This window comes from Mirounga angustirostris, unplaced genomic scaffold, assembly GCF_029215605.1.
Source record: "Mirounga angustirostris isolate CCGP_5_RB_7025 unplaced genomic scaffold, mMirAng1.0.hap1 SCAF_10, whole genome shotgun sequence".
In the NCBI taxonomy this organism is placed as follows: domain Eukaryota; kingdom Metazoa; phylum Chordata; class Mammalia; order Carnivora; family Phocidae; genus Mirounga; species Mirounga angustirostris.
In genome coordinates this window covers 47,276,411-47,291,483 of record NW_026991718.1, presented here as the reverse complement: position 1 = coordinate 47,291,483, position 15,073 = coordinate 47,276,411, and the positions used below count along the sequence as shown (strand labels likewise).

Genomic DNA, 15,073 nt, shown 5'->3' with positions numbered 1-15,073 from the left:
AAAGAATGATTCACAGATTTGATTAACACAAAAATTTCAAAACATCAGGATGTCAAAAAAAACACTGCAAATCAAAAGACGAACCGAAGTTTATCTACATCAAGTAGGATAAAATATTTAAAAATTTTAAGCAGTAAGAAATTTTCACCATATAAGGAAAAAAAGAAAGGAAAAGGAAAAATCCCCACTATGAACTAAAAAGATAACAGGGCAAAGAAGACAATTCGCAAGAAAAAAGACTACATGTGTTAATAAAACAAAGGGTTGTTTCAGATCAAAATAAATATGTAAAATGAAATCAGAAAGGAAGACAAACCATGACAGACTCTTAACCATAGGGAAAAAACTGAGGGTTGCTGAAGGGGGTGGGGGATGGGGGGTAACTGGCTGATGGACATTAAGGAAGGCACGTGATGTAATGAGCACTGGGTATAAGACTGATGAATCACTGAACTCTACCTCTGAAACTAATAATACACTATATGTTAATTGAATTTAAATTTTAAAAAAGGAAAAAAAAATGAGAAAAAAACAATATGTAAAAACAAAAACCATTTTTTAAATGAAATAAGCTAAAAAAAAAGCGATACAATCCTTCTGGTGAATAATTAAACAATGTTTCGTAAGTCTTAAAGATATTTAGACACTGACTTAATAATTCCCCTTCTAGGAATTTTTTTTTTTTAAAGATTTTATTTATTTGACAGAGAGAGAGAGAGAGAGAGCGTGCCACAAGCAGGGGGGGCGGCAGGAAGAGGCAGAGGGAGAAGCAGGCTCCCCGCAGAGCAGGGAGCCTGATGTGGGGCTCGGTCCCAGGACCCCAGGATCACGACCCAAGCCAAAGGCAGTTGCTTAACCAACTGAGCCACCCAGGTGCCCTCTAGGAATTTTTCTTAAACGGATGGAATTTTAACATAAAAATTTATATACAAAACTTTATAATATCAAAATAACTGCAAAAAACCTAACTGTCCAACATTAAGGGGGTACCTAATGTTGCAGTATGTCAAAAATGTCTAAGAAAACCCTAGAGGAAAGTATTTAGTTGTAGGATTTACTTTTAAGAAATCTCATGGTAAGGGGATTTTTTTTTTTTTTAAAGATTTTATTTTATTTATTTGAGAGAGAGAGAATGAAAGACAGAGAGCATGAGAGGGAGGAGGGTCAGAGGGAGAAGCAGACTCCCTGCTGAGCAGGGAGCCCGATGCGGGACTCGATCCTGGGACTCCAGGATCATGACGCGAGCCGAAGGCAGTCGCTTAACCAACTGAGCCACCCAGGCGCCCCATGGTAAGGGGATTTCTTTATAAAAAAGGAAATACTGTGTTTATAACCATGTTACCTTTTCATTAAGACAGTCAATTAAATTTTCCACATAAATTTTCATGCTTTTATAGAATTTAAAATTTAGAGCTTGATTTGATGACTTCTCTAGGTTCTGGATGGTACTCTTTGAACTCTTGACATCTTGTATATATTTTTCATATTCCCTCAGGTGTGAGCGGTGAGTATCCTGTAGCAATGTTAATCTATAAATAAACAAAATAAAGAAAAATGAAAACTAAAAACTGCTTTGTTTTTCCAACTTTTATTTCTACTACAGTAAATAGCAGTCTAATGAAATTTTTTCAAAGCTACCTTACAGAGACCACCAACGAAACTGACAATCCTATAAACCTGGGTTTATGAGACTTGCTGTGCAAAGGGGAGCGCCACAATGAAAAGAGGTCTCAAAGGAAAAAGTAGGAGAGGACACTTACAGGTTTTTAGGTTGTCGAGCTAATCAGAAGGTAATTTTAGAAAGTTAGTAAGTGTGGATTGATCAGAATTGGTTTCTAGAACAATCCTAGGTCTTATATTTGAAATTCGGGAATCCATTTGGAGTTACTGTTAGATCAGTCTGTGGTCTTTCTTGGAATATTTGAATAAGCTGGTATTAAAACCATCTGAGCATGTTATGATTTGGTATAATCTGTTCTGTGACTCAACGGTTTTATCTGTCATTAGAATTTGATATTCTTTGAGGCATATTTCATTTCCTGTTTTTGCTGTAGCCCCCATACGCTTCTCTATTGATAAGACAGCCTTTTTTTTCAACCCTTGTGAATATCACATATATTAACTGATGTAACATGAAAAAAGTGTCAAATATAATTCAATGTTTGTTTATTTTTTAAAACACAGTTCTCTCTCCATACACCTGCCAGTAGAGGAGTAAGAAACCTATTTCTTTAAAAATATCTGGAAGGTTATTTCCCACTAATATTCGACACTGTGAGTACATTATATTTAGAGAATTAACTACAAATGAAATAACAAGTTTGTAGTATGTGGTCTTGAACTGAACTTTTTTTCAAAAATTCAACTCCTCCAGCTAACGTGCTGTACACTGAAAAGTCATTAGTAAGTACTTGCTTAAACCAAATGTCATCTATCAAAGTTTCCCTGGAACACTGACATTTGTCTTTCAAAGTTTCTCCTTGCTTTATGTAAAGAATGGAGACAGTTAAGAAATAAGACAATAATGGACAGAAAACATTATGAATAAAATGCTTGAATTGACTGGAATATTATTGGCTATAGCAATAAGTTCGTAAATATGTATTACATGAAAAAAGCAAGGTAAGACCAGGGTATACAGTGTGCTTCATTTTTGTATAAAAAAATTGGGCAATACATAAGTATATATGTGCTTGTATAGATATACAGACTACTTCTGGAATGAAACATAGGAAACTGGGAGGAGTGGTTTCCTCTGGGTAGGGTGACTTCCTTTTCTCTGCATATCTTTTTGTATTGTTTGATTTTGCCTTTAGTATTTGGACCATGAAAACATATTTTCTTTTTAAAATAAAAAACCCGGTTAATAAAAAAAATAAAATAGGGGCAGCTCAGTCAGTTGGGCATCTCTTAATTTTGGCTCACGTCATGATCTCAGGGTCATGGGATCAAACCTTGCATCAGGTTCCATGCTCAGCATAGAGTCTGCTTGGGATTCTCTCTCTCCCTCTGCCCCTCCCCTTGCTCTTATGCCTTCTGTCTCTCAAAGAAATAAAATCTTAAAAAAAAAAAAAATACACTAAAGTTGAAAAAAACCTATCCAGATAAAGTGAAATGCTAATCTCTATCAGTGGTCTGCTACCTTCTTCCTATTCTATAATTCATGCAAGACAACGGTCTTCAACACAATTTCAAAAAAGCCAAAAAACCAAAAACCCCCAAGTCCTGAGTTATATGCAATTTTTTTTTTAATTTTTTTTTTTAAGATTTTATTTATTTATTTGACAGAGAGAGACATAGTGAGAGAGAGAGCACAAGCAGGGGGAGTGGGAGAGGGAGAAGCAGGCTTCCCGCTGAGCAGGGAGCCCGATGTGGGGCTTGATCCCAGGACCCTGGGATCATGCCCTGAGCCGAAGGCAGACGCTTAACGACTGAGCCACCCAGGCGCCCCTATATGCAATTTTTGATGCAGTAAGTATAATTCTAGCTCTTTTCTTCCAATTAAGGAAGGACTATCAGAAGGAGAGTAAATAATAGTGAGGTTATTACAAAAATAGTCTTGAATCAAGGCAATCATCACCATTTAATACCACTACTGAAAAACAATGACCTATAACACAGCTTGGCAAACTTTTCCTATAAAGGTCAAGAGAGTCACTATTTTAGGGTTTGGAGCTACATGGTTTCTATTGCTACTACTCAATTCTGTGATGTAGCACTAAAACAGCCAAAGACAATACATAAATGCGTAAGTATGGCTGTGTGCCAATAAAACTTTATTTACAAAAATACGCAGTGGGCTGGCAGTTTGCTAACTCCCCATAATATAGTCTAAAACTAAAACTAGTACATCTAAAAATTTTTATATTTCACTATACAATGCTATAAAATGTCCTTTTCTATGTCAAACCATTTAAATCAGCAACCATGACCAGTATCTCTTAACTGCAATATGATTACGGAATGAACCTACTTTAAAGCTGATTTATACAAAAGATGTGGGGGAAGAAAATTTGGAACCTATTACTGTGTATTAGAAAAAAAAATTCCTAAGTATTAAAAAAAAAAAAGCAATGAAAATGTTCTTTATGAACATCATCATTCCATTGTGTTTGGAAAAGATACTTGGTGTGACTTCAATCTTACATATGTTTAGACTTTTCTGTTACCTCACATTTGATCCTTCTTGAAGAGTATTCCATGTGTGCTTGAAAAGAATGTACATTCTGCTGCTGTTGGGTGGAATGTTCTGTATGTCTGGTTAGGTCCATTTTGTTCAAGATCACGGTTTCCTCATTGATTTTCTGTTTGGATGTTCTATCCATTATAGAAAGCGGAATACTGAAGTCTTGTACTATTATTGTATTGCTATTTCTCTCTTCAGCTGTCGATATTTGCTTTATATAGGTGCTGTAATGTTAGATGCAAATTTATAATTGTTTACGGCTATAATTCCTGATAAATTGATCTCTTTATATACCATAGTGTCATTCTCTGTCTCTCGTAATAGTTCTTAACTATGCCACTACTGCTCTTTAGTTTACTATTTGCATGGAATATATTTTTCAATCCTTTCACTTTCAGTCTATACGTATCCTTAAATCTAAATGAATCTCTTGCAGACAGCATGTAGCTGGATCCTAAATTTTTTATCCATTCAGCCACTCTATGTCTTTTGATTGTACAGTTTAATCTTTTTATATTTAAAGTAATATTAATACAGAAGGACTTGCTATTGCCATTTTGTAAATTGTTTTCTGTCTTTTTTTTTTTTTTTAAAGATTTTATTTATTTATTTGACAGAGAGAGACACAGCGAGAGAGGGAACACAAGCAGGGGGAGTGGGAGAGGGAGAAGCAGGCTTCCCGCGGAGCAGAGAGCCCGATATGGGACTCGATCCCAGGACCCTGGGACTATGACCCGAGCCGAAGGCAGTTGCTTAACAACTGAGTCACCCAGGCGCCCTGTTTTCTGTCTTGTAGTCATTTCTGCCTTTTATTCTCTTGCTACCTTAGTGTTCTGTTGATTCTTTATAGGGACATGCCCTCAGTCTTTTCTCATTTTCTTTTGTGTATCTTCTATAGGTTCTGTGCGCGCGCGCGTGTGTGTGTACACCATAGGGATTACAAAAAACATCTTACATTTCTAATCTATTCTGAGCTGGTAACAACTTCAATCACATACAAAAAACTGTACTTATTCCTTCATATGTCCTCCATTTTTTTTATTGTCACAAATTACATTTAAAAATTTTGTATTCAGTAACAGTGTTACAGTTTTTTGTATGTGTTTATTTTTTAAATTCTATACCTGAACTAAAAGTGATTTTCACATCACCCTTACAGTAGTACATGAGTATCTATTTGTCTACATATATATGTTTACCAGACAGCTTTATATTTTGTTTTCATATGCTTCATGTTATCGGCTGGCTTCCTTTCAACTGGAAGGACTTTTTTTTTTTTTAATATTTTATTTATTTATTTGAGAGAGAGAATGAGATAGAGAAAGAGCATGAGAGGGGGGAGGGTCGGAGGGAGAAAGAGACTCCCTACTGAGCAGGGAGCCCGATGCGGGACTCGATCCCGGGACTTCAGGATCATGACCTGAGCCGAAGGCAGTCGCTTAACCAACTGAGCCACCCAGGTGCCCCTTGAAGGACTTTTAATAGCAATTTTTGTAAGGCAGGTTAATGGTAATGAATACCCTCAGCTTTTATTTATCTGAGATCTTTATTTCTCCTTCATTTTTTGAAGGAGAATTTTATTGGTTATAAGTCTTGGCTGGGAGTTTCTTTCAGCACTTTGTATATACCATCCTACTCCTTCTGGCCTATAATGTTTCTGTTGAGAAATCTAATAATCTTATGAGGCTCCCTAGTATCTGATGAGGTGCTTTGTCTCGTTGCTTTCAAAATTCTCTTTCTGCCTTTTGAAAGTTCATGTGTCTCAGTGTGAGCTTCTCTGGGTTCAATCTTCTTGTAATCTTTTATGCTTGAAAGTGGATGTCCACTTCCTTCCTCAGATTGGTAAATTTTTGGCCATGATATCTTCAGATTAAGCTCCCTGCCCCACCCTCTTCTACTTGGATTTCCATTAATGTATATGTTGTTCTGCTTGACGTATCCTGTAAGTCCCTTAGGCTTTCTTCACTTTTTCTTTTTTGTTCCTCTGACTTGATAATTTCAAATGACCAGTCTTTGAGGTCACTGCTTCTTTCTTCTGCTTGATATCAAATAGGTTGCTGATCTCCTCTAGTGAAGTTTTCTTTTCTGTTCACTTACTGTATTGCTGAGCTCCAGAATCTCTGGTTCTTTTTTATAGTTTCTTTTTGTTGATATTTTCACTTTGTTCATGTATTGTTTCCCTGATTTTGTTTAGTTGTGTGTGTTCTCTTGTAGCACTTTCAGCTTCTATCAGATTATTCTGAATTGTTTTTCAAGTAATTCATAGATATGTTTCTTTAAGGTTGGTTCTGGAGATTTATTATGCTCCTTTGGTTGGGCCAGGTTTTCCTGTTTATGTCTCCTGTTATTTTTTGTTGTTGTCTTATGCATTTGAAAATGCACTTAAGGGAAATAGTTTCATACGGGGAAGGAACATCACCAGCCAGCCTGTCTAGAGACCTGGGGGGCAAGGGGAGGTCTCCTCAAATCTTTCATGGGGGATGTATCTTCTCTGGGCTTCTATATGAAATTTCCCTATTAGAGAGGGTGTTTCTTTTTTAAGGCATTCATAGTCTCTTGCTCCCTCTGCTGTTTGTCTGCAGTAGGCAGGCTTTCTGGCTCTGCAACAACTGAGCTTTTGCTCTTTGTGGTCCCCAGTAAACCAAGGTATGACAGTTCCCCATTACGGCTCTGAGACAGACGAGGTAGAAACAGTCCCTCAGGCAGTCCCTCCAAAAGCCAAAACATTGGAGTTCTGTTCCACTCTTTTTTTTTTCCCCTCTCAGTGGAGAAGCTGTGAGTTGGGCTTTTTCTCTCTCACAAGCAGTGCAGGCTTTCAGGAGTGGTTGATGCAGATGAAATGAAATGGCTTTGGTGACAGACATTAAGGAGGGCATGTGATGTAATGAGCACTAGGTATTATATAAGACTGATGAATCACTGACCTCTACCTCTGAGATTAATACATTATATGTTAATTGAATTTAAATTAAAAAAAAGAAATGAAATGGATTCTTACCCATTTCAGTGTGGCTATTCTTGGTTTTGAGCTAACTGGTTTCTGGAATTCTCAAAAAGGCTTTTTAGACTCTATATTAAGTTGGTATCTCTAAGGGGAAATGAAGTCTGGGGCTTCCTACTATGTTATCTTCCTGATATCACTCCCAACTTATTATTTTTTAAAAATTAAAGGCTATTTGGGGCGCCTGGGTGGCTCAGTCGTTAAGCGTCTGCCTTCGGCTCAGGTCATGATCCCAGGGTCCTGGGATTGAGCCCCGCATTGGGCTCCCTGCTCCGCAGGAAGCCTGCTTCTCCCTCTCCCACTCCCCCTGCTTGTGTTCCCTCTCTCACTGTGTCTCTCTCTGTCAAATAAATAAAATAAAATCTTTAAAAAAAAAAAAAAAATTAAAGGCTATTTAACAATGCAGATGAAGGCTTATAAAAATATTAAGAAAAAAGGCAGAATTTGATATTTATTGATTTTAACCATGTAGCATGTATCTATTATAAAGACTAAAAAGACACATACAGAAAAGAAAATCAGTTGTGCTAGTGTGGTAACAAAGGTGGTGCTATTTTTTTTCCTACAAATCTGTTTAATACTAATATTTGTACTTAATTAAGAAGAACACAGTGCTTTTTTTTCACTATTAAATGTCTAGGACAAATGTATTTTAAAATCAGTATTTACTTACCTAGTATTTAATTGCTTCTTTATAATTTCTAAATTTACTGGTGGTAATGAAATCGAAGTATCAAACTTCTTTACTGTTTGAAGTTCACTGCTGTAGGAAAGATCTAGGCCTGGTCCCTAAAAATATGAAAATTTGTATTGTTTTAAAAGACTCATTAATCTTATAAAGATGAATAACATGAAAGCAGACTGGGTATTCCAATGTCTCACCAGCTCAAAATTCCATGCCTTTGACGATTTTTATAGTTCCAATAAAATGTTTTTATAATTCTTAGTTTTAAGATACAGAACTTTAGGGGCACCGGGGTGGCTCAGTCAGTTAAGCGTCCGACTCTTGATTTCAGCACAGGTCATGAGGATTGAGCCCTACATTGGGCCACTGGGCTCAGGGCAGTGTCTGCTTACGATTTTCTCCCTCTGCCCTACTGCCCCCCACTACCCCCCACCTCCCGCTCACACTCTCTCAAAAATAACAAAATAACAAAATAAAAAATATATATATCTTTTGCATGCAAGAGGCAAATTACAAAATCTTACTTTTCACAAAAGCTTGCTTCTCAGTGTTTTTAAAGCTAGTTTTGTTTATGATCTAATGTACTCTCAGAAGATTATGTTTTCCATGATAGGAGTATCCACCTAACTCCTCTAGTCAAAGAAAAGTAAATGGAAGTCTTTTGGAGGGTTTTGGGATAAAGCTTTTAGTTCTGTTTAAGCTACTGTTGTTATCTGGGTTATCTATTACTAGTCGAGGACCATGTTCTAGTTAGTACACCTTATAACATTTCGTATTACTATCCTCTGACTAATCATAGCTTATCACCATCATACTTAGCATGTTGAAAGAGTTCTAAGAGTGTGTTTTAGATAAGGATATGCAAAGAAGTGGATAAGGATATGCAAAGAAGTGGACCAGATATTAAGCCAAATCACTGGCTTAACTATCCTTGTATTTACCACAAAGCATCATTTCTCATGCTAATTCTTAACCAATCCTCTCATCCGGCTCTAATCACTCCTGCAAATCCTCAAATTAGTCAGATTATTTCACATCTTATGTCTTTACATCCTGATATATTGTCTCAAATCCCTTACATTATAAACATCTTTCAAAGACCCATCCAAATATGATCAACTTTTGTAGAGGCTTTTCCAAACCTCCCTATCACCTATAAAACTGACCACTCCCTTGCTCCTATGTGCTATCTCAGGACCCGGTATAGGTTCTGTCAAAGTAAGATTTCACTACAATTACTTTGTTTAGCTGTCTCTCCCATATACAGATTGTACATTCTAGTGTTTATCATTATTAAGTGGTGTAGGGGCTGAATGGCGACCCCAAAAAGTAAGTCCATGTCCTAATCTCCCAAACCTGTGAATATTACTTTACGTGGCCAAAGATGTGATTAAGGATTTGGAGAGAAGGAGCTTATCCTGGATTATCCAGATGAGTCCTAAATGCAATACATATATCCTCATAAGAGAGGTAGAGGGAGTTCTGGGGCGCAAAAAAGGTGATGCGAATATGGAGCAGAGAGAGAGGTGGCTACATCCCAAGAGCTACCACAAGCTGGAAGAGTCAAGGAACAGATTATCCTCTAGAGCTTTTGGAAGGAGTGCAGACTTACTAACACCTGGATTTTCGACTTCTGACCTCCAGAAATGTGAGAAAATAAATTTTTTTTTTAAAGATTTTATTTATTTGAGAGAGAGAGAGAGCGCGAGAGAGAGACAGCAAGAGCAGGAACACAAGCAGGGGGAGTGGAAGAGGGAGAAGCAGGCTTCCCACTGAGCAAGGAGCCCGACGCGGGGCTTGATCCCAGGACTCTGGGATCATGACCTGAGCCGAAAGCAGATGCTTAACGACTGAGCCACCCAGGCGCCCCTAAATTTCTGTTGTTTTAAGCCACAACGTTTGTGGTTATTTGTTATAATAGTCACAGGAAACTAACACAGTAGCATGTGGTAGATCTTCAATAAAGGAACCTGTAAATATACTCACAGTTAATAATAAAAAATGTAAATCAAATAGCTTGAGATTCCATTTTTTGGTGCAACTAATCTTGCATCTAAGCTGGCAAGATTGTAATGAAACATTCCCATAATATCAATGGCATTACAGATTGTTCTAAATTTTCTTTAGAAAGCAATAGGGAGGGCGCCTGGGTGGCTCAGTTGGTTAAGCGACTGCCTTCGGCTCAGGTAATGATCCTGGAGTCCCGGGATCGAGTCCCGCATCGGGCTCCCTGCTCGGCAGGGAGTCTGCTTCTCCCTCTGACCCTCCTCCCTCTCATGCTCTCTATCTCTCATTCTCTCTCTCGCAAATAAATAAAATCTTAAAAAAAAAAAAAAAGAAAGAAAGCAATAGGGAAAAGTGTAGTAAATGCCATAAAAATGTTCATGTCCTTTATTGGTAACACCACACTTGGCCCCTATCCTAAGATAACATATGTCTGAACAAAAGAAAGAAAAGAAAAAAAGGCAAGCAAACATTTACCAATTCTTATTATTTCTTTTAAAGTTTTAAGTAATCTCCACACCCAACGTGGGGCTCAAACTCACAACCTTGAGATCAAGAGTCATATGCTCTACTCACTGTGCCAGCCAGGTGCCCCTTCTATTTCTTTTCTTTTTTTTTTTAAAGATTTTATTTATTTATTTGAGAGAGAGAATGAGAGAGAGAGCACATGAGAGGGGGGAGGGTCAGAGGGAGAAGCAGACTCCCCGCCGAGCAGGGAGCCCGATGCGGGACTCGATCCCGGGACTCCAGGATCATGACGCGAGCCGAAGGCAGTCACTTAACCAACTGAGCCACCCAGGCGCCCCTATTTCTTATTAATAATAGAAAAAAAGGGGCGCCTCAGTGGCTCAGTCGTTAAGCGTCTGCCTTTAGCTCTGGTCATGATCCCAGGGTCCTGGGATCGAGCCCCGCATCGGGCTCCCTGCTCAGCAGGAAGCCTACTTCTCCCTCTCCCACTCCCCCTGCTTGTGTTCCCTCTCTCGCTGTCTTTCTGTCAAATAAATAAATAAAATCTTAAAAAAAAAAAATAGAAAAAAAGATTCAGATTGTTAATAACTTAAAATGTTTGCCAAAAGGAAGAATGGCTAAAAAATTATGATTCACTGACTCTAATAAATATTATGCAATTAAAAAAATTAGTTATTATGATAACTATGTATAGAAATAGGGGAAAATATTTATAACAGGTCAAGCAAAAAAACCCAGAATTTGAAACTGTATGCATACTGTAGTTCCCAAACTACGTGCCAAGGCATCCCGGTGAACTCAAAGGAGTGCTATAAAATATTTTAAATATACATTTTAAATATAGGTATTTTAAATATTTTAGGGGAATACATATTCATCATTTGTTGGACTACTAGTTTTTACTAGTTCACAGTTGCAACATTAGATTGTGCTACAGTCCTCTGATAAAGTCTTATTAGTGAAGGTGGGTTCTTGGTGGACATAACGAAAAAAAAGCAGTGACTGAAAATCAATTTGGAAAGGAGGTGAGAATGACAGTGAATAATCTGATTCCAAGGTCTGCGATATCATGCAGTGCCCAAGAGGTGCATCCCATTAATAAGTAATTATGGTTATTTAAAAATGAAATAGATTTTTTTCTTAATTTATCTATGTGTTTTCCAAAAGCTACTAAGTTATTAGGACGTAAACATTATTAAATTCCTTGACCCTAAATACTCCATAAATAGAACGCTTTGGTACTTCTTTTGGCCTGGGGGAACCAGGATAAAGTTACTGACACTGAGGGCTCCATGAATGGGAAGTCTGGGAACTTCTAATATATACTATGACTGCAATTAAACAAATACTTAAAAAGGAATTATGCAAACTTGAGCAGTCAGAGTAAGGACTATGACGTTTTTTCTCAAAGTTATTTTTTTCATGCTGTTTAGCTATACTGACTTTACTAAAAAGAGGAGGGGGGTCCTACATCTATTATTTTTACATCATAAAAATAGCCCTCTAAACCATTTCTCTGGTCAGAGATTTCTAAATGTTGTTAAAACCAAAGGCTTATCTTTACTTAGCTTTTTTAGTTTTAATGACGTAGAGATCTTAACAATACTTTTCTTACCTAAAAGAGCATATAATCTTTCAAAGCATTCTTGTTAAACAGATTAAAAAAATAAGACCTTTATATTTGATTATATAATTTATAAGTGCTTCGATTTAAATTATGATTTTGAGCCTATAGCCAGCTACTCATGTAGTTAACATTATCTTCCCATTTTACTGATGAGAGAACAGATTTAGAAAATGAAATAATTTGGGGTGCCTGGGTGGAACAGTCAGATGAATGTCTGACTCCTGGTTTCATCTCAAGGTTGGGAGATCAAGCCCTATATCGGCCTCCATGCTCAGCCTGGAGTCAGCTTGAGATTCTCTCCCTCTCCCTTTCCAACCATCCCCAGCCCCTGCTCAGGCGTGTGTGTGCTCTAAAATAAATAAATAAATCTTAAAAAAAAAAAAAAAAAAAGATTAAATAATTTGCTCAAAGTTGCACAAATATTTATTGAGCACTCACAGTATTAGACACGGAGGGATAAACACTGAATAGTTAGTAATTCTTGACCTCATGAAGCATATATTTTAGTGGTACGGCCAGAACCCAAATCTAGGACTTTTGACCTCAAGAACAGTATTTTTTAATTAGTTTTGTTTTAAATCTATTTGTTTAAACTTTACATTTACACACCTATGTCACAGTTACTATAAAATTAAAGACAAAATATGGTCCCCTCAAGTGGCCTGTAAAATGTGGAAGGTGTTTAAAAGGAAAAGAACGTAAGGTATAGTACGTTGAACAGTGGCCTCACAAAAGTTATGTCTATGTCCTAACCCCCAGAACCTGTGAATATGACCTTATTTGGAAAAAGGGTCTTTGTGGTTTTAATTAAGTGAAATATCGCAAGATGAGAAATCTTGGATTATTCAGGTGGGCCCTAAGCCCACTGAGAAGTATTCTTATAAAATAAGACTACAGGCACAGAGAAGGCCATATACAGAAGGAGACAGAGAGAGGGGTTATGCAGTCACAAAGCAAGGAACACCTGGGGTGACCAGAATTTGGAAGGCAAGAAAAGATTCTCCCTTAGGGCTTTCAAAGGGAACACAGCCCTGCTAACACCCTGCTTTTGGACTTCTAGCCTCCACACCTGGAGAGAATAATGTGTCTTGTTTTAAGCCATCAAGTTTGTAATACTTTTTATAGCAGCCACAGAAAATTAATACAAATGGTATAAACAATTACTACCTCTGTGATTTTAACTGCTTTCCTCATTTGCTGCTGTTCCCAAATATCTTGATTTTCATCTTCCTGACTTTCTTCACTTGTTTCTTCATTTCTGGGTGCTAGGAATAAAAAAAAAATAAAATTCATGAATAGTCCATATTTTTCCATTCTAAAAGCATCAGCTAACATTTTTGGGGGGGCTTATGACTTGCTGGCTTAGCAGCTTTACACATGTTAACTTATTCTTCACCATAATTCTAGGAAGAAAGCACTATTATCACTCTTTTTTTTTATAATGAGGAAACTCCTATCAGGAGGTTAAATAATTTGTCTGAGGAATGTGCTGAAGCCGAGTCTTGAATCTGGGAATCTGTACTCATCACCAAACTGTCCCACTGAAAACACTACAGTTTCACACATGGGAAAAAAAAAACTTGGAAAAATGAAACATTTGGTATTCCTTATCAGAGATTATAAATTCTACCTTAGAATCTAAATATTGAGGGGCGCCTGGGTGGCTCGTCTGCCTTTGGCTCGCATCATGATCCCAGTGTCCTGGGATTGAGCCCCGCATCAGGCTCCCTGCTCAGTGGGAAGCCTGCCTCTCCCTCTTCCACTCCTCCTGCTTGTGTTCCCTCTCTTGCTGTGTCTCTGTCAAATAAATAAAATCTTAAAAAAAAAAAAAAAAAGAATCTAAATATTGAAAAATAATTTCTGGGTTATAAGGAAACCAAAAGTCTCATTCTGAAAAATTATTTCAAGTAACAAAAGTTTTGGTAAAACATATTGTTTATAAATGTGAAATGTAAAAATAGTCCTTTGAGACCTAAGGATTATCAGTAGAGGAAATATTTTATTAGAGCAGGGGAGATTTTAATGACAGCTAAAAATCCCTGTAGATGCTTCCATGTTAAAAAAATCTTCATAAAGGTGAGAATGAACATTTTCAATATCAAAAATAAGACTGTACAATTTTTTTTAATCTGTCAAAAAAGATCAAGTGGAGGTCAGATAATAGTAAATGTTATTACACATTATTTGATAATAATATTTTAACAGACATGTCTTTCAGAGACTATGATGTCATTGACCAAATTGGTATTAAATAAAAACCAACTTCTAACACTTTAAAGTATGAGACACTACATTATGTTTTTATGGAGATTTTAACATATTATATTCAAGTGAAAAATCCCTTAATATATTGTAAATAAATTAAGTAAGTACTTGTTTCTTCAGCCATTCTTTGTTTAAGGTTTTGAGGCTTTGGGGTAAATGGTATTCTCTTTTCATGGTCATCAGGCTCACTCTCAGAATCTTCATCACTGTTTTTCTTCATCCCAGTGATGGCAGAGGTATGTTTTACATCCAAAGAAATATAGTCATCTTGGGCCCTGGCCAACTCACGTTTTCTGCGGGCTGCCTGAATAAAAGCTGAATCAGGGATATTTACTGAAAGAAACAAAGAGGAAGACAATGAAAAACACCAACAGAAATACATATCCTCATTATTTAAATAAAATAAAAAAGCAGTGTCTTTCCAATTTTTTTCATATTCTGATACGAATGTAACTGCACAGCTCAAAATCTGCATAAGAAAATTACTTTTATAGATTAAATATAAATTAGAAAATGAACCTAATCTAGAAGTATCAGAAAATATACTGGTATCACTTCAATTTATCTTTTAGCTCTCTTATTCATCAGCTGTTGTTGCTGGCTTTTAGTTGAGGACTCTTTCTCATTTCTAGAAGCTCTGAGATTGTGAGGTTTGGGATGTCGAGACTGCTGAGCATGGAGCTGCTTAGTCAGTCAGAACTGTAGAGGTTAGAATGATGGGGGATAGGCCAGTCTGACTCACAAAGAGGGAGAGGATGCCCCTCCCCTTAAGGCATCCAGGCATATAGGGAGTGAGAAAGAGACTAAAACCAGCACACAGCTAAGTCAGCCTCCAAG

The 15,073-nt window shown here is 37.0% G+C and overlaps 1 protein-coding gene across 14 annotated transcripts in view; it reads right to left on the bottom strand.

The window, feature by feature from the left end:
• The window catches only part of GCFC2 (GC-rich sequence DNA-binding factor 2), a 48,308-nt gene that overhangs the window by 25,440 nt on the left and 7,795 nt on the right, over positions 1 to 15,073 (bottom strand). For 9 of the 14 annotated variants that reach the window (XR_010405580.1, XR_008506872.2, XR_006792490.3 and 6 more), the window contains exons 3-6: positions 14,345 to 14,569; positions 13,139 to 13,236; positions 7,861 to 7,976; positions 1,343 to 1,529 (exon numbers count right to left, since the gene is read on the bottom strand). Coding sequence is in view for 11 of the 14 variants with exons in the window: in XM_064572270.1 (XP_064428340.1) it covers positions 1,343 to 1,529; positions 7,861 to 7,976; positions 13,139 to 13,236; positions 14,345 to 14,569 (626 nt within the window). In the remaining 3 variants the exon portion in view is untranslated. Of the gene's footprint in view, positions 1 to 1,342; positions 1,530 to 4,169; positions 4,411 to 7,860; positions 7,977 to 13,138; positions 13,237 to 14,344; positions 14,570 to 15,073 lie in introns of those variants that run through there. The other 5 variants (XM_045884680.3, XM_045884681.3, XM_064572266.1 and 2 more) reach the window with 5 other exon arrangements.